This window comes from Melanerpes formicivorus, unplaced genomic scaffold, assembly GCF_026170545.1.
Source record: "Melanerpes formicivorus ecotype bairdi unplaced genomic scaffold, bMelFor1.0.p_v2 SCAF_75, whole genome shotgun sequence".
Taxonomy (NCBI): Eukaryota; Metazoa; Chordata; class Aves; order Piciformes; family Picidae; genus Melanerpes; species Melanerpes formicivorus.
The window spans coordinates 3,070,410-3,098,168 of record NW_027142427.1 but is presented as its reverse complement, the minus strand read 5'-3'; the positions used below and the strand labels follow the sequence as shown (position 1 = coordinate 3,098,168).

The 27,759-nt window shown below is 44.7% G+C and overlaps 1 protein-coding gene across 2 annotated transcripts in view; it reads right to left on the bottom strand.

Annotated features, from left to right (window-relative positions):
• Positions 1-981: 981 nt before the first annotated feature.
• Positions 982-27,759, bottom strand: part of SLC44A5 (solute carrier family 44 member 5) — an 88,101-nt gene continuing 61,323 nt past the window's right edge. For both annotated transcript variants that reach the window (XM_068163865.1, XM_068163864.1), the window contains exons 9-22: positions 27,664-27,747; positions 25,431-25,543; positions 24,976-25,107; positions 21,574-21,673; positions 17,278-17,370; positions 16,237-16,324; positions 14,977-15,239; positions 13,865-13,959; positions 13,402-13,505; positions 10,965-11,038; positions 9,111-9,181; positions 7,766-7,854; positions 7,093-7,177; positions 982-5,814 (exon numbers count right to left, since the gene is read on the bottom strand). In XM_068163865.1, coding sequence (XP_068019966.1) covers positions 5,702-5,814; positions 7,093-7,177; positions 7,766-7,854; positions 9,111-9,181; positions 10,965-11,038; positions 13,402-13,505; positions 13,865-13,959; positions 14,977-15,239; positions 16,237-16,324; positions 17,278-17,370; positions 21,574-21,673; positions 24,976-25,107; positions 25,431-25,543; positions 27,664-27,747 — 1,504 coding nt within the window. In that variant the 3' untranslated portion in view covers positions 982-5,701. The remainder of the gene's footprint in view (positions 5,815-7,092; positions 7,178-7,765; positions 7,855-9,110; positions 9,182-10,964; positions 11,039-13,401; positions 13,506-13,864; positions 13,960-14,976; positions 15,240-16,236; positions 16,325-17,277; positions 17,371-21,573; positions 21,674-24,975; positions 25,108-25,430; positions 25,544-27,663; positions 27,748-27,759) is intronic.

Here is a 27,759-nt window from a genome sequence, read left to right as displayed (position 1 = left end):
TGATCCTCGAGGTCTCTTCCAACCTTAGTTATACTGTGATACTGTGAAAACACGTAAAGCTGTAAACCTCAAGACTTCGTGAATGACACCAGGAACTTCTGTGCCTCATGAAGCAGGATTTGGTCTGGTCTTGACCAGCAAGGTCCAGCCTGTTGCCTCTGGGGCTCCACACACCCACAGCCACCACCCTGGCACAACCAGGCCCACATCCCCCGCCCGGCCCCAAGCCGCCCGCAGCCCACACACACAGCTCTCTCCAGCTCCTTGCAGCTGCCCAGGCCCGACCCAGCCTGCTCCCCGCTCCCCGTCCCCAGCCAAACCAGAGCCACCCGCAGCACAGACAGCCACAGCCGTTCCGTATCTAAATCTTTATTAGAACAATCCCCAAGAGCTGCAAAACAGTGGAGTAACAACAAAATTAAATATTAAACGCTTTCGTTATCAAAGATATTGAAACAATACGTTCCCATTTCTGCATAGCAGAAGCAAACAAGGTTTAGAGCTCAAACTGTCGTGCTCGTGTTAATTTGGTTTTGGCAATACAATAATATGACCTTTAATAACCCACATTAATGAAACAGTAACCTCCTTTCCATCCCTCAAAGCTGAAAAGAGACCATTTTGCCTTTTTCTTTCTTTTTTCCTTTTTCTTTCTTCTTTTTCTCTTTCTTTTTCCTTTTTCTTTCTCATTTGTCTCTTTCTTCTTTTTCTCTTTCCTTTTTCTTTCTTCTTTTTCTTTCTTTCTTTTTTTTAGTTTTCTCCTTTCTTTGTTTTGTGATTTTACAACTCATTATTTGGGACAAACACCTGTGGACTTCTTGTAGCATAGAGTAACAAGAGACAATCTTAATATTAGTAGCACTAGTGTTACTTAAACGTGAAGAAATCGTTATCTTTCTGCCTCGATTACAGCGCAGTACAAATTACATAGTACCTCGAAAAAATGATCACCTGTATCAAAAAAGTTGTTTTGTTTCTTAAAAAAAAAAAAGGAGAACCATTTATAAAACACCTCAGGACAGCAAATGATCAGTCTGGAAATGGAGAATGAACTTGATGTACCACAGCAACACGCTCGGTATGTGCCAGCTCCTTCCCTCCTGGATCCCGTAAGCAGGAGCTCAGTTCTCCCCAGTTACAGCTGCGCCACTGACAGGCACAGTAACCAAAAGCAGACAAGGCCCTACTTGGAAACTCACAATACCATAAATTAAAGCTATATATATATATATATTTAAAGAAAAAAACTTAATCCACCACTAAAATTGGAACAGTCTTGCATTGTTTTCATTATTTGCAACACCACAATTGTCATGTGTTTCCTCCCGGACCACACAGTCCACCTTCATGATCTGACAACAGCAACAGGGAGATGCTGTGTGCGGCACCACGCAGTTCAAATGCATCTGACTTCTCTTCTACAGTTCGTTTCCTAGCAGTTAATTTGAAATAAAGAGAGTACTGCTTTTCCTGTCTAGCTGTTTCTGTCTTGCACTCCACATGGCACGGGTAAACTCCAAACTAGGGCCAGGTAAAGCAACAGCCAGTAAGGCACTTGGTCAGTGAGGACACGGCTGTCCAGGCTGAGCCACTGCTCGAAGGGAGACATTCTACACTACTGACGCAGTCAGGCTGTTCTTCATCATCACTTCTGACAGCCCATTGCAAGAAGAACACTTACTGACTGCCCCACAACCACCTTGACATTTCTTCTGCCAAGATCTTTTCCTTGCTCTAGAGCAGAACACACAACAGGGAAATGCTTCAGATGTCTGAATGCTAACCAGCAAAAAGCCTGCTCAGCATCCCTGTAACACCCAATGGGCTGCTGAGTGTTACCTGGGGGAAAAAACTCTCAGCCTAAGAAATGATTCCATCTTTCTTGTTTCTTTGTTTTGTTTCTTGGGTCTTTTTCTTTGCTTTTTTTACCCCACCCCTTTTTTTTTTTAATTTTTTTTTATAATTTTTTAAATTTTTTTTGCAAAATGTGAAGGCTTCACATTAAAACTTTGGTATAAAACATACAAATGAAAGCCATCCACTAATAGGTCATAGGGAGACACAAAGAGTTCAACCAGAACTGAACCAAATGTGATTGCATGGACATGATAGTGGGCATTTTCTACTGCATCCTGGTTCCTTACTCTGCCTGGTGGAGCTCTCCAAGGCTCGCTCTCTCTGCATGTACAAGGGTCTCTCTGCAGAGTGCTCCTGCCTTCCCAAACATTCTTCCCAGAGAGGTGGCATCTGGCAGCAGGCTGGGCAGGACCACAACAGGCTCCCAACAGGCTGTCAGTGCAAACATCATAGAATCATAGAATGGCCCAGGGCAGAAGGGTCCTCCAAAGGTCATCTAGTCTGACACCCCTGCAGTCAGCAGGGACATCCTCAACTAGACCAGGCTGCCCAGGGCCTCGTCAAGTCTCACCTTGGCTATCTCCAGGGAAGGGGCCTCAACCACCTCCCTGGGCAGCCTGTTCCAGTGTTCCACCACCCTCATAGTGAAGAACTTCTTCCTGATATCCAATCTAAATCTCCTCCACCACACTGTAGGCACAGGACAGCCACCAGCCTCCTGATACCTGTGTCACAGGGCAGGCCGATGCCTTGTGGAATGGGGAGGGGGGCCCTCTTGCCACTGACACCCACGGGCTTGGGAGCAAAGCGTGTATGAGAGATGTGACCACGTCACAGGCAGCCACATGTCCCACTCTGGAGGATGGGATTTCAAATCTTATTCTAACTCAAGCAGCAAGGTGAACATCCAAACCCATCAACACCTCTGCTAGTGCCTCCTCTGTGGTCTAAGCCTGCAGACTCTGGCCCACAGGATTAATTAGGAGTCATCATACTAAGCTAGCCTTAAGATATTTTAAAGTGATCCATTCCCAAGTAAACCCTTGTATTAATTTCTACTGAATTAATTCATAGGAGTTTATGTCTGTTAAGCCAATTTTAATAGTACACCATTGTGATTTGCTTATCCAACTCAGGGATTACAAAACCTACATGGGTATTGCTTCGTGTTTTTCACAGTTCTCATCAGATCATTAAGAAAATGGCTTTAAAATGTCTTCCTCAGAAATGATGATCACTTAACATTCTAAATCATTTCACAAAACAGTGAGTGGAGCAAATTTATACACATAATTTTTTATATATATATATAATTATTTTTTTTTGTCTTTTCCTGTATATAAATAATAATAATTAATAATAATAATACCATTTGAAACTTTCACTTTTAGAAATTCCTTTAGTAAATGCATAGGTCTGTTACAAAAGTCTTCTACTCAAACAACTGTACCCTACTTCTATTGTGTTCTACCCCTAGTAAACTCTATGGTTACATTCATATGGTTAAAAAAAGCACGCTGTGTTCAGAAATACACTTCCTCTGTTGAGCTCCCAGTAAGACACTCAAGTCCAGTAGAAATCTAGGTTACTTGCTGCAGTTTCTTCAGCTGCAAACTGATCACACAGTAGTATTAAACAAGAAGAATAATTTAAAACAAAATGGAAGTAAGAGGCTTCAGCACATGAACTGTAACCACGTCAGCAGCAGAACGGTGACAGGTACGCCAGAAAAGCTGCTGACCTCCTGCTCGGAAAAGATTTTAGAATGATGGGGAGGTTGTATACTCAACTCCATGCCAGTGATGAGAAAGGAGCAATGATGATGATGATGAAAAATTTCATCAGTCAAGAGTCTGTTTGTTTCTGAAGGTAGGTTTCTCAGCCCTTTCTGAAAGTCAGGTTTACTCTAGGGAATCTCAAGAAGAGTTATCAGAAACGGAAGGTGCTCACAATCAGTAGTTACTAGTGTAGGCCTTTACATCCTTTGAGTCCTAAACTGAATCCCTCTGCTCCGGGGGAAAGGGCTGCCATGCCCACTGGGTCACAGAGAACATAGACAAGTATCCTGCCACTGGCAGCTGAGTTCACAGATTCCAACATCCTACCATGCCTATGACTGCAAGCATGTGGGTAGTAACCACTTGTGCAACAAAAAGAGCCCAGAACTGTTGCACTAAGGACAGCTCTTCTGCCTTTGGAGTGATTAGGATCACCACAAACTGGAGCCATGAGTTAGAGCAAAATTGCTTTGGGAAGTGATCAGCAGTAAATGTTCCTCAGAAACTTGCATTCGAATCATCTGAAAAAGAATTTAGCTTTCTCTTGTGACACCAAGGGACTCCTGGGCCTATAGGAAGTTATTTCCAGGTGCTGAACTTCAGTCATAGCTCTGGCAGAGATATGGCACATGCCACTCCTGGAAAGTGCACAGTAACGGGATACCTTACTCAGCATGGTGGAACCCAGGGAAGCTCAGGGCAGGCACAGTATGGTTGGACCATGGCAGCAACAGACTTTGGGAGTACTCCAGTGCAAGACTTCCTCCAGGAGCAGAGCTGTTAGTAACCTCAGTGACAGTTCCACTCATAGGAGGGTCTCAAAATGGAACTGAATGTTAACGTGCTTTGTACCAACAGGTCATACTAATGGGAAGGCAAATTTAGTAATGAAAAAGCAAACTCAATCTTTTGGAGCATCATTTAATAGCTAAATAATTCATCCTGTATCATGAGAAGACTTGAGTTAATGCCTTACTGTGTGAGCCACTGAGAGCCTGGAGAGCTGCTGAAGGAGCACTCCTGCCCCTCAGCACCCACACGGTCACTGCAAGGTCTCATTACAAAGCCCTTCTGAGCCAGGCAGAGGCAATGGAATTCCTTGTGCACATTTGCAGCCAAGACTTCCTTCCAAGGGAAAAAAAGACTGCATTTGGTTTTCCTTTCAGTGAAGCTCAACCTCCTCGTGATGCAGAGCACAACTGGGCTCATTAGATAGGGGGATATCAGCACAAGTGCATCTCTCTTAGACATCAGCTAAAAACAATACATTCACCATCTTGTACCAGATGAAACCTCATTTGTGTGAACCACAAATTGCTTCAAGTGCAGTGGGACTTCCTCTCAGTTACATCATCTTTTAAGCTCACAGAACACTTCACTTTCAGCAGTAGTAGCAACTGTAGTCTTCTCTGACTACCTTCTTCGGGACCTGCAGGGTACCACCACCTCTTAAAAGACGCAGTTGTGAACGTGATTAAAATATCACTACAATTTTTTCAGTGTAGGGAATCATTAATGCATGTATAATCACAGTTTAAATAGCTGTGAACCAGCTTGTACAAAAAAATACAATCATAGCACCATATTTACAAATTTAGTACCACCTCCTGGTTAACCAGAGAGTCTTGAACTATCTTCTTCTCTTTTTATGGCTAGTTAGGTTATACGTTAGTGCTTTCAAAAAGTTGCCTGAAATTTCTTTTACAAATATACACTTACAAAAAAAAGGAACATTATCAAAACTGCTGCCAGCTGAGGCAGCAACTCGTGTTACAAAAGTTATTAAAACATCATCAGAGACTTAGAAAAGCTTCACATTTACAGTTTCCCTTTCCATAGGCACTCAAACTAAAACGTGGCCTTGTTTTCACAGCTCTTAGCTTAAGCATTTAAAGTAGTTCAATGTTACCAATGTTGCTCTCTTTTGTTTGTTTGTTGAGATATAAGCAAAAGGAAAAAAGAATCACCCATTAACCAGAAGCATCATTTACAGTTTTTACTTTTTCCTACTTTACACATGTTTTGCTCAAAAGTGACACTGTTTCGACGGTGAGGTCTACTGTATGTTATCCCACTGCCTTCTTAGGGCTTAGCTCCTTCTTCCCTAGAATTCGGTGAAGGCTAGCTGACATGAAGTAGGGTTTTGCTGTAGATCCATCATTTCTTTCCAGGTCTTCACCTGAGTTCACCCAGCAAAAGCAGCCCCCCACACACGGAGAGACAGAAGTTTGAAGAAAGGAGAGAGCAAAAGACCCAACATTAAAAACAGAGTCTTAAGGTGATTTAGTTATGCTGCTAAAGTTGATGAAGGGCATTATAAAAGCTACTTTTTTCTAAACCTGGCAAACAGAATGTGTCTTGTAACAAGTACATCCTCTTCTCATAGGAATTTCCTAATCTGAGACCAAGAGATTTCTGTTGTGATTTTAGTGTTAGAATAGAATAGAATAAACCAGGTTGGAAGAGACCTTCAAGATCATTGTGTCCAACCCATCAACCAACCCAACCCACCTAAACAACTAAACCACGGCACCAAGCACCCCATCAAGTCTCCTCCTGAACACCTCCAATGACGGTGACTCCACCACCTCCCCAGGAAACCCATTCCAATGGGCAATCACTCTCTCTGTATAGAACTTCTTCCTGACATCCAGCCTAAACCTCCCCTGGTGCAGCCTGAGACTGTGTCCTCTTGTTCTAGTGCTGGCTGCCTGGGAGAAGAGACCAAGATCCGCCTGTCTACAACCTCCCTTCAGGTAGTTGTAGAGAGCGATAAGGTCACCCCTGAGTCTCCTCCTCTCCAAGCTAAGCAACCCCAGCTCCTTCAGCCTCTCCTCATAGGGCTTGTGTTCCAAACCCCTCACCAACTTTGTTGCCCTTCTCTGGACTCGTTCCAGCAAGTCAACCTCCTTCCTAAACTGAGGGGCCCAGAACTGGACACAGTGTTCTCTGACTGCACACACTGAACAGTAGACCCTTGGAGAGTGCTCATGACTGCTGGCCATTCAGGGGTCCAAGGGACTTATTTTACACACATTTCAAGGTAATTCAGGAAAATACTTTGTCAAGGGCTATCAGGCTGAAAACAAAGCACTCTCTAAATTACCAAAGGCTAACTTTGTTATTAAGAAGTTTTGAGTGAATCATTACTGTACAGGGCTCTTCACAAAGCACCCAGAAGCTAAATGTTAACAAAAGTCAAGGAGCATCTGAAAACAAAAGCCAGATATCCCCTTGAGCCATACAACTAACTCCCATCACTTAAATTAATTCAGTCTGAGCGCTGAAACACTTCTGCACTAAAGCATGCACCAAGAAGCCAGTCTGAAAAGCAGAAGCAGCTTGCTTTTCACACAGCCTGCTAGCACTTCAGAACTCCTTAAGGAAGGCAGAAGGTGGCTTTCTGCTCCTCCTGCTGTGGCTTGCAGGGATTGGTGAGAGAACAGGTAGTACTTACAGAAGCAGAGGAAGAGTGTGTCGACACACATTGCATAGACGCTGAAGAACCCGTGTGCAACCAGATAGGAGCCAATAATGACTGTCTGCAAAAAACCCAAACACAACAAGACCCCAAATTCAGTTTGGCACCAATGCAGCAGCCTAGTTTGCTAAGCAAAATCTGGGAGGACTTCAAGGCTGCTCTGTAGTTCTACCAAAGGTTACTCCTGCTGTGGAAAGCAATCATACTTTCGGGATCCTGTGTCCTAACATCCTATCTACTTCAATCCCCAAACAGAGTATGTGGCAACAATATCCTAAACTCCTTTGGGGTTATTCTAAAGAGTCACTCATCCTGGAGATGTTCTGGAGATACAGAGGGGATACAAAAAGAGAGAGATGCATCACAAGCCCCTTCCTTTAGAAACCACTGTCATTGGTGCCTCACCCTCTGCCTTTGCTGTCCAGCAAACCTGAGTGAAGCAGATACGAACCCTCATTTTTCTGAAAGTACAGAGTTGCTGCAGTGCCACTTCTGCCTGAAGGATCCAGAGGACCAGAGTGTAGCAGACCAGTCCCTCACTTCAGTGGACAGTTTGCCACTGAGAGGATGACAAGAAGAGACCATGCCCTGAGCACCCTGAGCCCCTCAAGCTACCCTCAGTGTTCAGAGGATCAGACGGTTGCCTTACCAACAATGGCACCCAGTAGTAATTTAATGCTGGTGCTTCCTGTGCAAAGATTGGTATCCTCTGTGTGAAGAAAAAGAATGCCAGCACACCTGCAAGAAACACAACAGAATCATGGAATCACAGAATTAATAAGGTTGGAAAATACTTCAAAGATCATCAAGTCCAACCTGACACCCAAGACCTCATGAATACTAGAGCATGGCACCAAGTGCCACGTTCAATAGAATAGAATGGAATAGAAAAGAATAGAATAGAATAAACCAGTTTGGAAGAGACCTTCAGTCCTCTCTTGAACACCTCCAGGGATGGTGACTCTACCACATCCCTGGGCAGCACATTCCAATGGCCAATCTCTCATTCTGGGAAGAACTTTCTCCTCACCTCAAGCCTAAACTTCCCCTGGCACAGCTTGGGACTGTGTCCTCTTGTTCTGGTGCTGATTGCCTGGGAGAAGAGACCAACCCCCTCCTGGCTACAACCTCCCTTCAGGTAGTTGTAGAGGGTAATGAGGTCACCCCTGAGCCTCCTCTTCTTCAGTGCCCTTCTCTGGACACGTTCAAGTGTTTCAATGTCCTTCTTAAACTGAGGGGCCCAGATGTGGACACAGGACTCAAGGTGCGGCCTAACCAATGCAGAGTACAGGGGCACAATGACTTCCCTGCTCCTGCTGGTCACATTATTCCTAATGCAGGCCAGGATGCCATTTGCCTTCTTGGCCACCTGGGCACACTGCTGGCTCATGTTCAGGCAGCTGTCAATCAGCACCCCCAGGTCCCTCTCTGTTTGGGAGCTCTCAGCCACTCCGACCCCAGCCTGTAGCTCTGCATGGGGTTGCTGTGGCCAAATGTTTAAAAACCTTTGGTATTCACTGATAATTAAGAAAATCCTGTAAGGACTCAGGAAATAGTTTGTTTCTTTTATTATAGCTTATAGCTACAGTGGGCTTGAATACAGTGGAGCCTCAGGCCCCTCTCTTGCAGACCTTCACCACCTCCTCATGCTGTCTGCTCCCAGGTGCAATTCTGTTCAGTTCTTATGAAAGGAGAACTGATTGCAGCTGACTCGTTGGCTGTGAATTTGCTTTGATCCAGCTATGATACTTTGGCTGCAGAAGTTCTTGCACCAGCAACACACACAAGAGCAGTAAAAGCAAGTATGGGAAAGATGCTGCCAACAGCACACAGTGGAGTTTCAATCTTGCATATCCTAGAAACACAGGAACAGCTTCCCAGACAGGCCAGCGAGACCCTCCAGCTATCAACTAAGCACATAAGGATGTGGCTGACATACCTATAGGTACCAGAACACAGAACATACTGTTTGATCAAAATAGAGGAAAGCTTACCTACACCACCAGCAACCAGGATCTTCCCAAGGAATAAAAGAAAGTCTGTAACTTTGTCCAGAACTGCCACCCTGTTCAGCAAAGGACAGAGGATACATAATCATCACACACCAGACAGTTGAATTCTTGCTCCTTACATCTACAGATAATTGACAAAACAAGAAGATGTCTTCTGCTTACAATGCAGCAAGGCAGAAACACAGCCCTGAGATAGGCTTTGTTACAGCCTGGCCTCACCAGGCAGAAAAGCACCTGGCCTCTGGTTGGGTTGCTACAGCACTTGGAGACTTTATTGCCATAGCTGGTTAAAACAAACAAATCAACAAGCCCAAACAAACCCAACCAAACAAACAAGAAAAACCCCACCCCCAAACAAAAACCCCCACACCACCCAAAACATCAAAATATTTGTATTTCAGCCTTTCTTCTGGGGTCACAGATGGGCCAGCCCAGAAGAGGCACACCAAAACAGAAACCAGTGTTTGTGTAGATTGCCAGAAGCTCCTCTTCTCACTTCACTCTAAATGGCCATGTTTTATACCCCCATAACATGCCAAATCTGCTCTTGTAAGACATTGTGGTACAACACTGAAAGCAGAGGCCTCAAAGCAGGGAGACAATCACAGGGGAATGAATGAAATCTGCAGCCCTCATTGAAGGCAGCAGCAGGGAGTTTCTGCTGGAAATCCTGCCAGCCTGTCTTATCAGAAACTGCAGGTAAACAATGGCTTGGAAACCCAGCTTTGCATCACCAGCCTCTTGACAGTGCTGAAGGCTATGGAGATGATAACAGCCAGTGCTGACTACCATGACAGATGAATGTTAAGAAATATCATAGAGAAGAAATCATCATTAGCCTGTCAGAATTCACAGTTAGCAAAATGCACAAGATTAAAACCCCCTCCAATTTGAAACAATAAAATTACATGCCTGGATTTTAGCCTCTGCTCCTGCTAAAAGAGGGGAGTGATGTTCTGCAAGGAAACTAAGACAGCTTCTCTTTCCTGCTGCACAAGCCCTGCAGGGCTGGACACCACTCCATGGGCAGGAACACAGGGTAACAGGGGATGCACTTCATTCTCCCACCTCAAATCTTTTCTTCTTATTTCTTAAACATCTTAAGCATCTTTCAGCCTCCTCCTCCATTCCTCTCTTCCTCTCAGTCCTTCACTCAAAAATTTAAACCACCAAACCGGTTTTGCTGTGTCTCCTGCTGGCAATTAGATGCCTGCTACTGTATCAACATGACATGCTCCTCAGTTATTCTCCCATGATTTTTTGATCTCACAGTAGTAGAGGAAGAACCAAGAGCAATGAAGAAAAGTACTGATGAGAGCAGGGAGTTTGGCAGAAAGTGGGGTATAGGGCCAGGGGAGTTCCCAGCTCCAGGAGAGGTCTGGTTATATTAAAGACACTGGCTTTGGAAGAAAAATACTCTCTCCTCTTCACTGCCACTCTCTACCACTCCATAAGCTTTCTAGATGAACCTGAAGACCAGGGCCTTCTGCTTTCCTTTCCACAGACAGTGAGTGGACTAAAGCTCAAGAAACAGACATATGGCAGATGAGGAACACCCCATTCCTTTACCTCCATAGATCTCCTTTCAGGAACCCAGCTGGTTCCTTGGAGGTCCTATTACACCTTACTGAGCGCTTATGAATGTAAAAGAGCTTTCACAACAAAACTGCAGATTGTCTCAGCCCTGCATAGGTCACCGTGCTGGACAGCCTGCTGAGGACCACGTCTGAGGGCAGAAGCAGTATTTGCAAGAGACATGGTAGAGGAAAGCTTTGTGTCTTCAGAGTGCAGTGACAGGAAACCCTGACATTGCCAGGGACTGGGAGGTGGCCTTACCTCACGACGTTCCGCATGAGCAGGAAGAACGCGTCCTTTGCAGAGGTGCAGAAGTTTTTACCATATATGGCAATCTGCAAAATAAGAGTAGCTGCTCAGGATTCCAATAACAAGGATACCTCCTTGCATGCCAGAATCTTACTGCACAGCTCTTTCTAATATATGGCCTTCAAAACTGAGATAAACCTAAAGCACGTTCCCAGTCACCTGCTACCTCTCAATGCTTTCCCCCTAGGTTGTGACAGAATGCTGTCCATCTTTCCCCTTCAGGCTGTCAGATGAGGAGCATGACACCCCTTGGGATCTTGAAAGCAGTGGACTCAGTACTTAGTTTGCCAAGTAGAGAGAATGAGGTACCTGCTGAGGAATTCTCACCTTGCTAGGTACCTAAACTAGATTTCTAGTCAATGGAAAGGAACAGTGTAGAGTTGAAGTGAGCTGACTCCTGTAGGCATCTTCTTGGACTTGATGCTTAAGGTGTTTAAGCCCAGGCTGGATGAGGCTCTGGCCAGGCTGATGTAGTGTGGGGTGTCCCTGCCCATGGCAGGGGGGGTGGAACTAGATGATCCTTGTGGTTCCTTCCAACCCTGACTGATACAATGATACTATGCTGCTCTCACTTAACAAGAAAACAGCAGTACTAGTATCAAAGTCAATGGAGTTACCTCAGCATGAAGTAAAGCTGCTATAGTTACTCAGGAACAAAACTTCCTGGAATAGTGTCTACAGTAGTGTCACAGTATCACCAAGGTTGGAAGAGACCTCAAAGATCATCAAGTCCAACCTGTCACCACAGACCACATGACTAAACCATGGCTCCAAGTGCCACATCCAATCCCCACTTGAACACCTCCAGGGTCAGTGACTCCACCACCTCCCTGGGCAGCACATTCCAATGGCGAACAACTCTCTCAGTGAAGAGCTTTCTCCTCACCTCCAGCCTAAACTTCCCCTGTGCAGTCAGTTTACCAACTGTAACCAAGATAGCAAAAAAAAGACAACTTCCACTTCAAGAGGGCATTAATTTGAAACATCATCTGCATGAACATGGCTTATAACGAACCCCATACAGCCAGCTCCTTGGGGACAAGTCTGTGACTGTAGCAATATCTGAAACTGCTTGGTTGAAATCTGTGTGTTTACTTGGGTGGATACCTAGACTTTCTCCTTGAGAACTCAGAAGGGTTATTTTAAAGAAATATTACTACTGCAGATAGTAGAAGCTGTGATTTTAACTTCCACAAAGAAACACAGGTACCACAGACCTTCTGTCCTCCTTACTGAAACACTGCCTCCAAACAGAAATGGCATCAACATGCAATGTGAAACAAGCTAATATTCCTGCTGAAAGCAGGATTTCAGTTGCTGATGAGAGGGGAAGCTAACCAGTTATGCCATCCTTTCCCAGTTTGGAAAGGTAAAGGAGGTAGACAAGGACAGACATGAAAATGAATTTAGAAGGAGGCAAAAAATACTACTTTTTCATAGCACAAGCCCTATGAGGAGAAGCTGAGAGAGCTAGGGTTGCTTAGCCTGGAGAAGAGGAGGCTCAGGGGAGACCTTATTGCTGTCTACAGCTACCTGAAAGGAGGTTGTAGCTAGGTGTGGGTTGGTCTCTTCCCCCAGGTAACCAGTACCAGAACAAGAGGGGACAGTCTCAAGCTGTGCAGGGGAGGTTTAGGCTGGAGGTTAGGAAGAAATTCTTCCCAGCAAGAGAGATTGGCCACTGGAATGTGCTCCCCAGGGAGGTGGTGGAGTCACCATCACTGGAGGTGTTTAAGCAGAGCCTGGATGAGGCACTTGGTGCCATGGTTTAGTTGATTAGATGATGCTGGGTGATAGTTTGGACTTGATGATCTCAAAGGTCCATTCCAACCTGGTTAATTCTGTAACTCTGTACTCTTCCCCCTTTCAGGTGCAGACTGTAACACAGAACAATTTTGCCTGACTTTCCACTCTGAGAAAAAAATTCTTAGGCAGGGATGATTCCTGTCTGGGAGATCAGAAGATCTATGTAGGATGGGGCAGTGCTGTGGGCTGTTGGGAGGCAGGAGGTGTGTAAAGTACTCTAGTAAATTCAGTACTATGAGGAGAAACTTCTTTGCTGTGAGGGTGCTGAAGCCATGGAGCAGAGGTTGTGGAGTCTTCTCTGGAGAGATTCCAAACCCACCCAGCCATTGTGATCCTGAGCAAGCTGCTGTGTGTGACCCTGTTTGAGCAGGGGAGTTGGAGTGGATGCTGTCCAGAGATCCCTTCCAACCCCTACCAATTCCATTCTATTCATGGTAGGACCACATGCACTCCCTGAAAACTCCCATAAATCCCACCATTTTTTCCCCAGCAGATTCTAGTCCTGCTGGCTGTTGACCACCCAGTTAGTGACTAGGGTATTTTAGTGTCTCAGAGAAGGGAGAGCACAAGCAGAGACAGCACGTACCATGATGTAGGCATTTCTGTTTATAAATTTCAAGAATTTTTCCAAACACCAGAAACAGCATTTGAGGCAGCAGAGTAGAAACCTAGTGAAGGAGTTCTGTGTACCTGAAAAGAGAACACATCACAGGCAGAGCCAATGAACAGCCTTCAGAACCCAAAATGCTATTCAGAAGAAAATGTTAAATCCTGACAAAAGCAGGAGCATTGTTTCTTTTCTTCTAGGTATGGAGTCACTTTCTCAACCACATTTAGCTCTCTGCTTTCAGCTAGATCAGATCCACATCCCTCATGAACTCCACACTAAGATCCAGAGGTTATAAATACAACTTGAGTAAACCAGCACAAATGCACTGGCTTCAAGTGGAGCTACAATGGCTAAAACCAATGTGGAATGAATCTCTCTTCATTGCTGAAAAAAACATTGTGGAGATCTTAACAACCTACACCAGCCTCAGAAATCTCACCTTTCAGTTTGTGATCCAAGTACTCCAGTATCACTCGAATAAGCTGGACAATTGCAAGAATTAAGGCTCCAAATGCCAGCGAACCTGTATGATACCTAAAACAAAAGAGAGGATTCTTATGCTGTGCAGATGTGTGTCTGCACAGTTAAACATGTACCTGCATGTGTGTGTATAAAGGAAACAATAACTGGAGGAAGGTCCACTAGTGGGAACTGCAAAGACCAATAGACCTTCATCCTGATCCACCAGAGGGAGGAACAAGATGAAGCCACTGGTGCTGGTGTGAGGGCTGTGTGTATCAGCTTGTGGCCAGCTGCCTATGTATGTGCTGTATACAGCTACTCAGGTGTCTGTGCTTACAAGGAGGACCTGCTCAGCCTTGCCATCAGTTGGACCTTGCAGCATGGAGCGGCAGCAGCCTTGCTGCTCTTGGGCTACAGGATTTGGCCTCCCTCCCACTAATAACTGAACATTCCTGGTTGTACTGGTTTGGGATGGAATAGTTTTCTTCATAACAGTTTGTACAATGCTATGTCATGGATCTGTAATTACAACAGTGTTAACACAGAGATGCCTTAGCTATTGCTGAGCAGCATCAAGGGCTGGTCTGCTCTTCCAGCAAGCAGGCTGGAGGTACACAAGAAACTGTGGGGGGACACAGCTAGGACAGCTGACCCCAACTGAGCAAAGGGATATCCCAGACCATAGGATGTCATGCTCAGCAACAACAGCTGGGGGAAGGAGGAGGAAGAGCAGGATGCTTGGGGTTATGGTGTTTGTTTTCCCAAGTCACCACAACGCATGATGGAGCCCTGATGCCCTGGGCATGACTGAACACCTGCCTGCTGATGGGAAGTGGGAATTCCTTGTCCTGCTTTGCTTTCCCTGTTAAACTGCCTTTGTATCTCAGCCCACACGTTTTTGCACTGATTCTCTCCCCCCACCCCATCGAAGGGGTGAGACAGCAGCTGGGTGGGGCTTGGCTGCCTGCTGAGATAAAACCACAACACTGATTAATAACTTTCATTTGATTGTCTAAGTCTGGCTTCCCTAGATATGAAAGGAGAACTTGCTGGGTAGATGCCAAGGCTGACACCCAGCTCCAGCCTTACCGTATTGCTCGTCCAAAGGAGGAGAAGAGCGGCCACAGTGGGATATCAGCTGGCTTTCGAGAGGCCCAGTAGTAAGAGGCAAAGGCACCAGCAAGGGTACACTGACCCAGTGCAATTGCAAAGTTCACCAGCCAGAGAAAGACAAAGGCATTGGCTAACTGGAAGATGAAGATGTACTTGTGGTACAGGCTTTCTCCTCCATAGAAAGCGAAAGTACACTGAGCACCTGGACACAATTTAGTCACATTTGTTGTGTTAAAAGTCTGCACAGAAAGAGAAACAAACAACACAATGATAAGCAATGAGTTCTGCGTCCAGTCTCTGAAGCGCAGCAGCTTCATACAAACAACAGCGTACTGATGGATGCTTCATAGAATCAAGAAGGTTGGAAAAGACCTCAGAGAACACCAAGTCCAACCTATCACCCAACACTTCATGACTAACTAAACCATGGCTTCAAGTGCCATGTCCAATCCCCTTTCGAACACCTCCAGGGATGGTGACTCCACCACCTCCCTGGGCAGCACATTACTTCACTCAACACTGCACTCCAACACTATGGAGCCTGTTTACACATTTAAGGATTCATATGAATGCCTTACACAGGTGCTTCATTTATGGGATTAGCAAACAGGGCTGCTCACCACATGCCTGAAACCTGCATAAATGGAATCTGAATTTCAGAAATCTACTTTAAAGATATATAAATGCTTCAGCTTGGTTAAAGAAAAGCACTCACAATTAAAAAACCAGTGCTGGTAAACCACCACAGCTGAACTGAAGCCATCTACACTATGCCATTTTATATATGCTGTGGATGGGGTCACAACTTCCCTTGCCTACCTCAGAGTATTGAAACAGGAGTAGTCTTTATATTGAATTACTCTTCTGTGTTTCTATAGTTCATTTCATGTATTTGCTCAGTTTGGGCATGAAATAAACCAAGTCAGTTTCTAATCCCTGTCTTTTTTAGTGTTCATGTATTTCTGTGTCTCCTTTTCTCACTCTGTAAATTGAATGGTTACCATCTGCCTGCCTCAGAGGACAGTTTAGCAGAAAAGAAAACCAAACAGTTTATGTTATGCATGTAAAATTGCTTTCAACAAAGAAGCATTATCTGAACACTAAGCACTTCTTCAGATCTAATGTGAGGAATCATTATACAAAAGATGCACATGCTCTACCAGCATTGCAGTTAATAGGTATGAAGAAATGCAATTAGCATAGGTCTCATTACAGGTGAATATTTGGTACACTTACCTCTGGGTCACAAGTCAGGTTTGCATACTTGCACAGTGTTTGGTTAGCCATTACTTTATACACAGGTTCTCCTGATGTAGCCAGAAAACTGAACAAAGTATTTTAAGGAGGAATCACAGAACTGTAGGCTTGGAGTAATTTAGACTTCTACACTGGTTAACCACTAGCTCTCAAGAACTTGTGCAGATAATGGAAGAAACTGCTCTTGCTATGCAGAGATGTATATGGAGGGTTGATGGACCAAAAAAAGGAATACTCTCATTACTTGAAGAACTAAGGCAAACTCCACCCAGAGCTTAATAACCCCTGACTAGAATGGGCAAGGGGAACAGCTTTGCAAGATGACACAGTCTCTCCTGCACATCTACCTCTGACAAGGCAGATTACACAGAAGTTCTTTGACAACTCATATTCTGATGGAGGTAGATGCAGAGGCTAAGAATAAATTAACATTGTCCTGAACAGCAACTGTCCCTCTTTACATGTGAAGTAACAGTTTGTGCTCAAAAGGCAATCTTCCCCTTTTTGATACCTTGTCAAGTCCTTGCTGTTCCAGAACCAGACTGTGGTTGCCCTTGCGCTATTCAGAGAGGCTCACTACCCTGCATGTGCTCACACTCCTTTCCTACACCTTTCTCAACCAAACACACTTGGAACACACCTGAAGCCCACCCCAGCTAACTAATATACCACTAATATCAGGCCTGTAAGAGCAAGCAGCACATTAAAGGTCAAATTCGCCCTTTGCCAAGGGCCCTTTTTCACCCTTTAAAAATCAAACTTATCACACAAGGCCTTGCATGATCCTCCTTCTTGGCCATGAATTTTAGACCCATTCTTTTAAATGAAATTAAATTCAATACCTGCTTTGTACTTCATATGCAAACACAGAGTGAGGAAGAACACATGGGTGCAGCAAAGTGCTAAGTGACCAAATAGCTCTCTTAAAGCTGGTTTGGTTAAGGTGAAATAGTAGAGAACGCTCTTGTCTTGCAGACCAGAAGACTGTCGCTCCAGAGAGGTACACAGACAGAAGGATACACAGCTGTCACAGCCCAGTAGGAAATACAAATTGCAATGAGGATGAAGGTGACAATGGGGTAGAACAACGTAGACATTATATAGCCAATAGCCCTAGGAAAGAAACAAAATACATCAGTAAACTACAGTTGAAGAAACAAGCTTTTTATTAGTTCTCTTCTGCCACCATCCTCTTTACTCTGAGCTATCTACTGATAGTGCTAGGACCTCAGGATACTGCTGGTTCTTTCTTCAAATCTCTTCACTCTCCCCTTTTTACCACTCCACTTTCATTAGCAGTGCTACAGTCACCTTTATCAATTTGCCATGCCTCAGCTTTCTCCTTCTCCATGTCTTCTACTTTCTACTGTAGAAATGTCATCTACTTTCTCCCTCTCCATTACTGCTTCACAGATCCAGCTCTTTCCAGGTCACAAACCCATTTCAATCACACCACCTTGTTGACTGCTGCAGACATCACCCTTTGTTCCTTGTCCCACTCTGCTCAGCTTCTATGCTCTTCCTTCAGCACCTGAGCACCAGGGATGCATTTGTTGCTGCTTTGTATTTGAGGACTCTGTTTCCAGTCTGTTTCCTGCCTTAAGTACTAACCATTGTGGGGCAGGGACATTCAACTTGTCTTTGTAATGCCAGGACAAGCTAATATTTCCTGGACTATGTGACCTCCCTTGCATGTACCATAAATGAGTGGTGTTTGCTTCTGGCTCTTGGCAAGCAGAAGAATAGCTTTTCACTGCTGACAGCTTGGAGAGCTCCTTTTAACATCAAGGCTGGCGTTTGAGAGGCTGACATTCTACTGACACTTCTTGTGGCTAGAGTGCAACTGGTGAGCAGGAACTTGAGCATGTCAGCTCCTAGTTTGCCAGGGATGGCTCCTCTGTGTGTGTGAGCTGATGCAGACCCTCTGGATTAAACTGCTGCAGCTATCATAGAGGTGGACACCTACACCTGGGTATCTCTCTGGATGTGATTTCAAAGAGCACACTTTGTTCACTGAAGCCTGAAGGTTGATTTTCTTCACCCTTCTGTCATCTACCTCTTCCCATTACTCTAAATTCTCTTTCCAGTGACCCTGTAAAGCTTATCACAAGCCTTTTCACCTCTTAATATTTCCTGTAGTATTTCTCTTTGACTCATGGTACTTCTAAAGCTATTTGTTTTACAGAAGGCAGCTTCCAGAATGGAAAAGGGGACAAATTTACTCAGTCCCTGCTGGGGGGAATGCAAGGGAACTGCCATGTGCAGTCAGGAGGTTAAGAGCAGTACCTCAATTTCTGCCAGAGTATAATTATATATATTTTATATATGTATAAGCAGTGTTCAGCAGTTAATGGTAGGCTTCTTAGTTACCACGAAGGCCATGGACAGTTACTCCAACAAACCAAGTTAACAACTGCTAATTGTTTCTAACTACAGATTTCAAGTCCATTATTAGCATTATAATTGCAGTATTTTTCACAGAATGGCAGGGGCTGGAAAGGACCTCTGGAGATCATCGAGTCCAACTCCCCCACCAAGGCAGGATCACCTACAGAAGGTCACACAGGAACACATCCAGGCAGGTTTGGAATGTCTCCAGAGATGGAGATACCACCACACCTCTCTGGGCAGCCTGCTCCAAGGCTCTGTCACCCTTAAATTCAAGAAGTTCCTCCTCATGTTTGGATGGAACTTATGTTCAAGTTTGTGCTCATTACCCCTTGCCCTGTCACTGGGCACCACTGAAAAGAGACTGGCCGTGTCCTCCTGACACCCACCACTGAAGTATTCCTAAGAATTTATGAGATCCTCCCTCTGCCTTCTCTTTTCCAGACTAAAGCCCAAATTCTCTCTGTCTTTCCTCATAAGAGAGATGTTCCAGTCCCTTCAGCATCTTTGTAGCTTTTTGCTGTACCCTCTCTATCAAGGTCCTGTCCTTCTTGAACCAGGGAACCCAGAACTGGACACAACACTCTAGATGTGGCCTGGCCAGGGCAGCGGAGACCCCCCCTGGACCTACTGGCCACACTCTTCTTGATGCACTCCATGATGCCATTTGCCTTCTTGGCCACAAGGCCACATTGCAGGCTCATCGTCATCCTGTTGTCCACCAGCACTTCCAGGTCCTTTCCCCCAGAGCTGCTTTTTTTGAAAGAGTAGTTGGAAGATGCTCAAAAAATGTCATTTTATTTGTGGTCCTTAGCAGTTTCTTTTTCATCTTCCGGAACATGGGGCATGATCTTTTAGGTTTGCAGTAAATGCACACAGGGTTTCCCCAAACGGCCCGCAAAGCCAACCAGATCCTGGGCTGCAGCAAGAGAAGTGTGGCCAGCAGGTTGAGGGAGGTGATCCTCCCCCTCTACTCAGCTCTGGTGAGACCCCACCTGGAGTTCTGCCTCCAGTTCTGCAGCCCCTATTACAAGAGGGATGTGGAGGTGCTGGAACGTGTCCAGAGAAGGGCCAGGAGGATGATCAGAGGGCTGGAGCACCTCTCCTGTGAGGACAGACTGAGGGAGTTGGGGCTGTTCAGTCTGGAGAAGAGAAGGCTCCAAAGTGACCTAATTGCAGCCGTCCAATATCTGAAGGGGGTCTACAGGAAGGCTGGGGAGGGACTTCTCAGATCTCAGGTAGTGATAGGACTAGGGGGCATGGAATGAAGCTGGAGGTGGGGAGATTCAGGCTGGATGTGAGGAGGAGGTTCTTCACCATGAGAGTGGTGAAACCCTGGAATGGGTTGTCCAGGGAGGTGGTTGGGGCCCTGTCCCTGGAGGTGTTTAAGCCCAGGCTGGATGAGGCTGTGGCCAGGCTGATGTAGTGTGGGGTGTCCCTGCCCATGGCAGGGGGGTTGGAACTAGCTGATCCTTGTGGTCCCTTCCAACCCTGACTGATACTATGACACGCATGCATCCTGCATGAGGGACAACAGCACCCTCCAGCGACCTTTCCACACAGCTGACAACCAACAGAATGTTATTTTGCCTCAGCAAGAAGCTTGGGAACTTTCTGAAGTCCTTCCGACTGCCAAGGTCGTAGACAAAAGCATTGCGGAGCGTTACAAGTGCTCCTGGATTTTAATGAACAGGAATTAAAGAGTGTAATTTAGTGCTGCCAGAATTAATTGCTCTGCTCTAACTGCACAGTAGCACGAGGCTGGATGCAGAACTTCCAGTACTTCTTAATCCCATTACCAAAATCCCAGGTCCTGATTCCTGAGAATTATGATGTCAATAGAAATGGCAGGAAACTACAAGTGAGTGCACATAGATAAACTCAGAGCTAATTCTGCTTGCTTTAACAACAGAGCTCTTCTTCCAGGGCCTATGAGACCTTAGCTTGTTTGCAATGAACTTTGCAATTTTCTTTTGCTATATTCCAACTACAGTTGAAAAAAAAAAAGAAAGAAGAAAAAGAGGGAAGGGAGAAGAAAAAGAGGGAAGGGAGAAGAAAAAGAGGGAAGGGAGAAGAAAAAGAGGGAAGGGAGAAGAAAAAGAGGGAAGGGAGAAGAAAAAGAGGGAAGGGAGAAGAAAAAGAGGGAAGGGAGAAGAAAAAGAGGAAAGGGAGAAGAAAAAGAGGAAAGGGAGAAGAAAAAGAGGAAAGGGAGAAGAAAAAGAGGAAAGGGAGAAGAAGAAGAGGAAAGGAAGTTGGCACTATAAAATGGGAGCCAGTATGAACAAAGCCTATGCAGATTTCAGGAGATACTAAATGAAGAGGTCTCCCAGGCCTTCAAGTCTCATATTCTGCTCTGCTTTACTCAGAGCTGCAAAGTACCTCGGACTGCACCATGTAACAATGTCTGGTCACAGAAGTCTCCTTGCTCTCTACAGATTTATGCAAGTCCATGCAAAAGTTTGATTGCAGCCAGAAGCCCCCAGTCTTTCCTAAATAAAAGCCACAGTCAAAACACCACAAGTCCTCTAGCACTGGTATTGTCACTCTGGAGACAATCCACTGAGAGAACAAAGTAGGTAGCTACAGGCTCCTATTAACATGTACAACACTCAGCATTTCTGCTGATACACCTTCTTGCACTGAGGACACATGGTCCCACTAACAGTGGATGTGCTCTTAAAGCAGAGAGCTGAGAGATAAGGAATGTCTTACTGCAAAAGAGAAAGCTCTCATAAGCACAACCTCCTTAACAGAGAACTGGCATTACTTACACTACCAGCTCACTTCAATAAATCCAGTGCTGTCCTTTAATCCCTAATTTTTTGTCCCTAATTTTTTGTCCCTGGTAGTGCAAATTGAAGCTCAAGAATGTAGTCTGGAGATCATCTAGTAACATTCAAAATGTAGCAAAGTTAGACACAAACATACCTACTACCTTCCTTCAACAGTGCAATAGCGATTCGGATCCGATTCCTTAGGAAGATCAGCATCAGTATGATTATGACCTCGACCACACAAAGTGTTATCACTGTAAACAAACAAGCAACAATTAGATTTAGCAAGAAGCAAACCAATATGCTGCCACTGTAAAATGTCTTTTTTTTCCCTTCTCCCTTTGTATTTTACTCTATTATTCATGAACTCCACCAAAGTCTCCGCTAGAGCAGCACTCGCATTCTCCCACCAGACCTGTCAATCTTCAATGCCATGCCACAGTTTCCTAAGTTCCAATGCAGGGAAGTCATTGTGCCCCTGTACTCTGCACTGGTTAGGCCACACCTTGAGTCCTGTGTCCAGTTCTGGACCCCTTAGTTTAAGAAGGACATCGAGATGCTTGAGTGTGTCCAGAGAAGGGCAATGAGGCTGGGGAGAGGCCTTGAGCACAAGCCCTATGAGGAGAGGCTGAGGGAGCTGGGGTTGTTTAGCTTAGAGAAGAGGAGGCTCAGGGGAGACCTCATTGTCCTCTACAGCTACCTGAAAGGTGGTTGTAGCCAGGAGGGGGTTGTTCTCTTCTCCCAGGCAACCAGCACCAGAACAAGAGGACACAGTCTCAAGCTGCACCAGGGGAAGTTTAGGCTGGAGGTGAGGAGAAAGTTCTTCACCGTGAGAGTCATTCATCATTGGGATGTGCTGCCCAGGGAGGTGGTGGAGTCATTCTCAGGCAATGATAGCAATTTAAATGTAAATATAAGTCATATGTGGCCTTTAGATACAATTCATACTTCAGTTCTGCTTCTCATAAACAAGAATTTTGCATGCTCGTACTCTAATGCTGTTGTATTTAGATACAACAAATAAAGAGATGAAGAGTTAACTTTCTCATGAAGAGTGCATTTCTGTGATACATATTATGCTACCATTTACATGTACTTAATAGGTTTGTCTGAGTATTGGCCTGAGATGAGTTACCCACCTGATGTAAGGAGGAAAAAAATAATCAGAAGAGGTTAAGACAGGACAGTTTTGGACACATTATTTTCACCTCCCAGTTGTGCTGCTGGAATCATACCAACTTGCTCTGAGGTCAGAGAGCACCGTGTCCCAGGACACTTCCTCTCTGAGTTAAGAGCAGTGCTTGAAACATAACCCATATTTGGTTTAAAGAGAGTCTGCTTCTGTCTGTTTTCTATTTATGTCAGTTTAAAACCTACTTCTGCAGTAGAAAGTGAAAAAAAAATACAAATCTCTGGGCTTAGTTTAGAGAAGGGAGTCTTTAATGCCTGAAGGACAATTCTTCTGACTATGAGACATAATCATCAATTCTGGCTGCTTCAGATGATTAGACAACATTTAAACCAGCCCAGCAGTTGTTGATGGTTGCACACAGCAGGACCTGTCTCCTCCAGCTGAAACCAAGAAGTTTTATGGAGGGCAAGGAAGACAGAAGGAGTATCCCTAAACCTTGGCTTGTCTGGAGGTTTGCAAAGGGACATGGGCATTGCCATCAGGTGCCACAGCTTAGACACACTCTTAGAATCCAGACCCAGATATTCACAGCTGCTGGTAAGTTGTGATCCCAAGCACCAGCAGTAGCCCAGCCAACAGAGCTGCAGATGACAAGTGAGTGCTGTGATGCTTAGAGCCACAGACTTTGCTCAGGACAAAGTTTTTGTTACATGCATTTCAGCATGTAGCAGGTTCAGCATGAAGCAGGTTCCTTTAAAGCTGGTTTCATTCCAGTTCAGCTCTGTTAATGTAGCTTATTCCAAACAGTGTGAATGCAGAAAGCAGTGTCAGGACTAAGAGGACCTATGCTGCCTCCAAAGATATTTAACTGCTTTGCTGCGTGACTTCAGAGAGATAATTTAATCCTGAGTACCTCAGCTTGCTCATCTGAAAGTGACACTGTTCTCTAGATAAATTACACATAGAATCATAGAATTGTTTGGGTTAGAAGGGACCTCAAGGCTCAGCCAGTTCCAACCCCCCTGCCACGGTCAGGGACACCTCACACTACAGCAGATTGCTCACAGACACATCCAGCCTGGCCTTAAAATCCTCCAGGGATGAGGCTTCTACCACCTCCCTGGGCAACCTGTGCCAGTGTCTCACCACCCTCATAGGGAAGAACTTCTTCCTAATGTCCAATCTGAATCTACCCATTTCTAGTTTTTTTTCCATTCCCTCTAGTCCTATCACAACCTAACACCCTCAAAAGTCCCTACCCAGCTTTCTTGTAGGCCCCCTTCAGATACTGGAAGGCCACAATTAGGTCTCCTGGGAGCCTTGTCTTCTCCAGACTGAACAGCCCCAACTCCCTCAGTCTGGCCTCAGAGCAGAGCAGCTCCAGCCCTCTGCTCATCCTGTTGGCCCTTCTCTGGACACCTTCCAGCACCTCCAGCTCCTTCCTGTAATAGGGGCTCCAGAACTGGACACAGTACTAATACATAGGCTATGAAAAATCAGGCAAGGGAAGAGCTTGGATAGTTACAAGGAAAACCAAAATGAAGGCCTGATATTCTTTAGGGACAGCATACTAAAAATCTCTGCCTCAACAACATGTAAAAGATACCTCATGAATTCAAGGATTCAACATAAACAAAGACACAAAGCAGAAAAAGGAAACTCAAGCAGTAAATTGATGCTCTGTTAACTTAGCTACCAACAGGGAACTGCAGTGCTTTAGGTTATGTCCCATTCATCATCAGTTAATGTCCATGTGCCTTCTAATAAAGCAGCAACAGCAGTGCAAATATTTGATAGGTATTTGCCCCCTCTTTCCCTGGGGAGGGATGTGTGTGCTGCAGGCTGTCTTATTCCAGCAGGATTGTGTTTTAAACATACTGCCCTTGCAGGGAAGACAATGAAGCCCTTTTGAAAACAAAAGGTGATGCAACTTGCAGTGGTTCATTCCACAGGTGGAGATGAGCCTTCAAGAAAATTCAGTGACCTGAATGTAAAAGATTCTATAGAGAGGTGTGCAGTCCTTCATCTAATTTCTAGGGTGCTCAAAGAGGGAGAATAAACAGAATGGGACAGAAAAATATCCCTCCTTATGCAACTTCATCAGGACAAACTTAGTTTCTGTCTTCTACTTCTGCACTACAAAGACTGAATGTGCAGAAAGAGGAATGTTAACAACACAAGCATGTTTCACTCCCATCACTAGTGTGACTGCATTCTCTCTCCTTACAAATATACTGGTCTCCTTGCAAAAAAAAACCCCAAAACCAAAAGCAGATGTTTGCAGAATACAAATAAAGAGAGTTCTGTTACTACTCTGAATGACACATGTAAAGGAGGAGAAGTAGCAAGGCAGAAACTGTAGTAAGACAGTTATTGATCTTCCTGAATATCCACTAACAGATACCAAGTTTAAAGGGCACTTACTAAATGCTAACCATGTTTGCCTCAGCTGCAGGTACACTCTGAAGTCTGTCTGAAATCCAATGTCATACACAGTGAGGTCAGATCCAGGTATTCCTTTCAGATGATCATATTCCCAGTAACAATGCCAGATACCTTTTAAAAACAATCAGTATAGAATGAGTGTTTCAGAGCATCATATACATAGAACAGAAATACCAGCCCAGGTGAATACAGAGTAAGCATGCTGTGGGGAGATCATTCAGGTGACTACATCGGGTGCTAAGTATCAGCACAGCTGGATTCTTACTGAATTTCACTGCCATTTAACCCCTTCCCACTTAGCTGTGCTTAAAATTATGCACTAATTCTCCCAACTGTACCATTTCATTGATATAATTACTCATTTTCCTTGCCCATGCTTATGCAATAAGGGGGGGGGGGGGGAAAAGCCTCAAAGGCTAGAAGATTATACCTACCATAGCCTATAATTCCAATTACACCAAAGATGAAAATCCAGAAGAGAACCCCAGCTGTGAACCTCAGTAAGACAAGGAAGAGCAGACTCACAATCATTGCAATGAACAGCCCACTAGAAAGATAAGAAAGAGAAACACAAGGAACACAAGTGTGGGAATCTTCTTCTTGCATGCCTGTTGCAGTGAGGGTCACTTCACCACACATAAAAGAATAATCAGTAAAAATGCATTTCAAAATCTTCTTTATGAAATACATCCTCATGGCTATTATCTGTTATTAGAAACAAAGAGTTTATGTAGGATGATCTCACAAGCCAGAACCAGAAATCTTTGTGCACACTAGGCTTTCAAGCTGTCTGAAGAATGGGACTAGTTATACCAGCTGAGCAACTAACTTGCTGCCTTTTTCAGGCCATGGTCTTGTCTGTTATACAGAAAGTTAAACTGGAGGAACACCTGAACATGGGGAGACTGCTGGTTTATGCCCTTCATTAAAAATCCCTACTTGTAAAGAAACTGTGTTAGTAAATCATAGAATCAATGAGGTAGGAAAAGACCTCAGAGATCATCAAGTCCAATCTATTACCTAATACCTAACACCTCCTGACAACTAAAGCATGGCTCCAAGTGCCACATCCAAGCCTTTTTTGAACACCTCCAGGGACGGGGACTCCACCACCTCCCTGGGCAGCACATTCCAAAGGCCAATTACTCTTTCTGCGAAGAACTATCTCCTTACTTCAAGCCTAAATTTCCCCTGGCACAGCTTGAGACTGTGTCCTCTTGTTCTGGTGCTGGTTGCCTGGGAGAAGAGACCAACCCTCACCTGTCTACAACCTCCTTTCAGGTAGTTGTAGAGAGCAATAAAGTCTCCCCTGAGCTCCCTCTTCTCCAGGCTAAACAACCCCAGCTCCCTCAGCCTCTCCTCTGGCTGTGCTCCAGACCTCTCACCAGCCTCATTGCCCTTGAAAGTAACATTAAAGTAACATTACAGAAGCTTTCCTAGTGGAAAAAAAATAACTAGGAGGAAAACCAGTGATTCTTTCTACCCATCAGAAGAGGAAATTACCAGGGCACTGTGATACATAGAAAGAAACTGCTAATGGGGCCCCTAGGAAAGACATCTACTGTGTCTTCTCTTAACAAGTCTGTGGTAAGGAAATACTTGTTTTCACTTCACTGCCAGAAAGCAAGTCAGAAGGGGAAAAAAAGGTACTACAAAGGGTCCTTATACTGAGTGAGGCCTTGGAAAGCAAAGTGAATTAAAAAAATGTGAATTCATAATCCCATGAAACAAACACCCAGCTCTGATGCTTCACAGAGCATTTAACTTCTCAGAACTTTTACTGGGTGTTGTGTCAGACTTCTAATTGGACTCCAGAAGAAAACGTTTCCCCATGAGAACAGTCAGACATTGGAATCATCTCCTAAGGGAAGTGGAGGATTCCATTACATTGGGCAGTTTTAAGACTCAGCTTGACAGGCTCCTGGGCCATTTAATTTCAACTGCACTATCATCTAGAAAGGTTGGACCAGATGATTCTTGGGTTCCCTTCCAACCTGGCACTCTGTGAATATAAAACTCATGTGTGGGGTGTGTGTATATATTTTTATATACACACACACACAAACAACACTTAGCAACTGCAAGTGGTTTGGAAGTCTCTTAATTAAGGTTTTCTAGTCTTGGAATTACCAGAGAGATGGATCCTGCAACAGAAGAGTGCACCTCCTGCTCTTCTACCTGGTAGGACATGAAAAAGCCACTGCAGATCAGCTGCCACTCTATGTATGTGTGCTGTGCAGAACCCTAACGAGATTATCAAGAGGACACAGTCTCAAGCTGTGCCAGGGGATGTCTAGGCTCAAGGTGAGGAGAAAGTTCTTCCTAGAGAGACTTGGTAGCCATTGGAATGCTCTGCCCAGGGAGGTGGTGGAGTCACCATCCCTGGAGGTGTTCAAGAGGGGACTGGATGTGGCACTTGGTGCCATGGTTTAGTTAGTCATGAGGTCTTGGGTGACAGGTTGGACTTGAATGATCTTTGAAGTCTTTTCCAACCTTGCTGATTCTATGATCCTCAAGCAATGTAAGAAGACTACAGCTGCTCCTTAAGCTTAAAAGTAGGATTAGTAACAAACATACACATGATCTATTTTTTTAATTCCCCCCATGCTCCAAAGGGAGTTTGAAAGATTAAAAAACAAACAAAACACCAAAACATTCAAACCTTACATTAAAATCCAATACCAAGAAATGGCATAGTCTTCAAAAATCTTCATTCCAACTGATCTTGCATCCAGGACATTATTGATGCCACTGAGAAAAGAC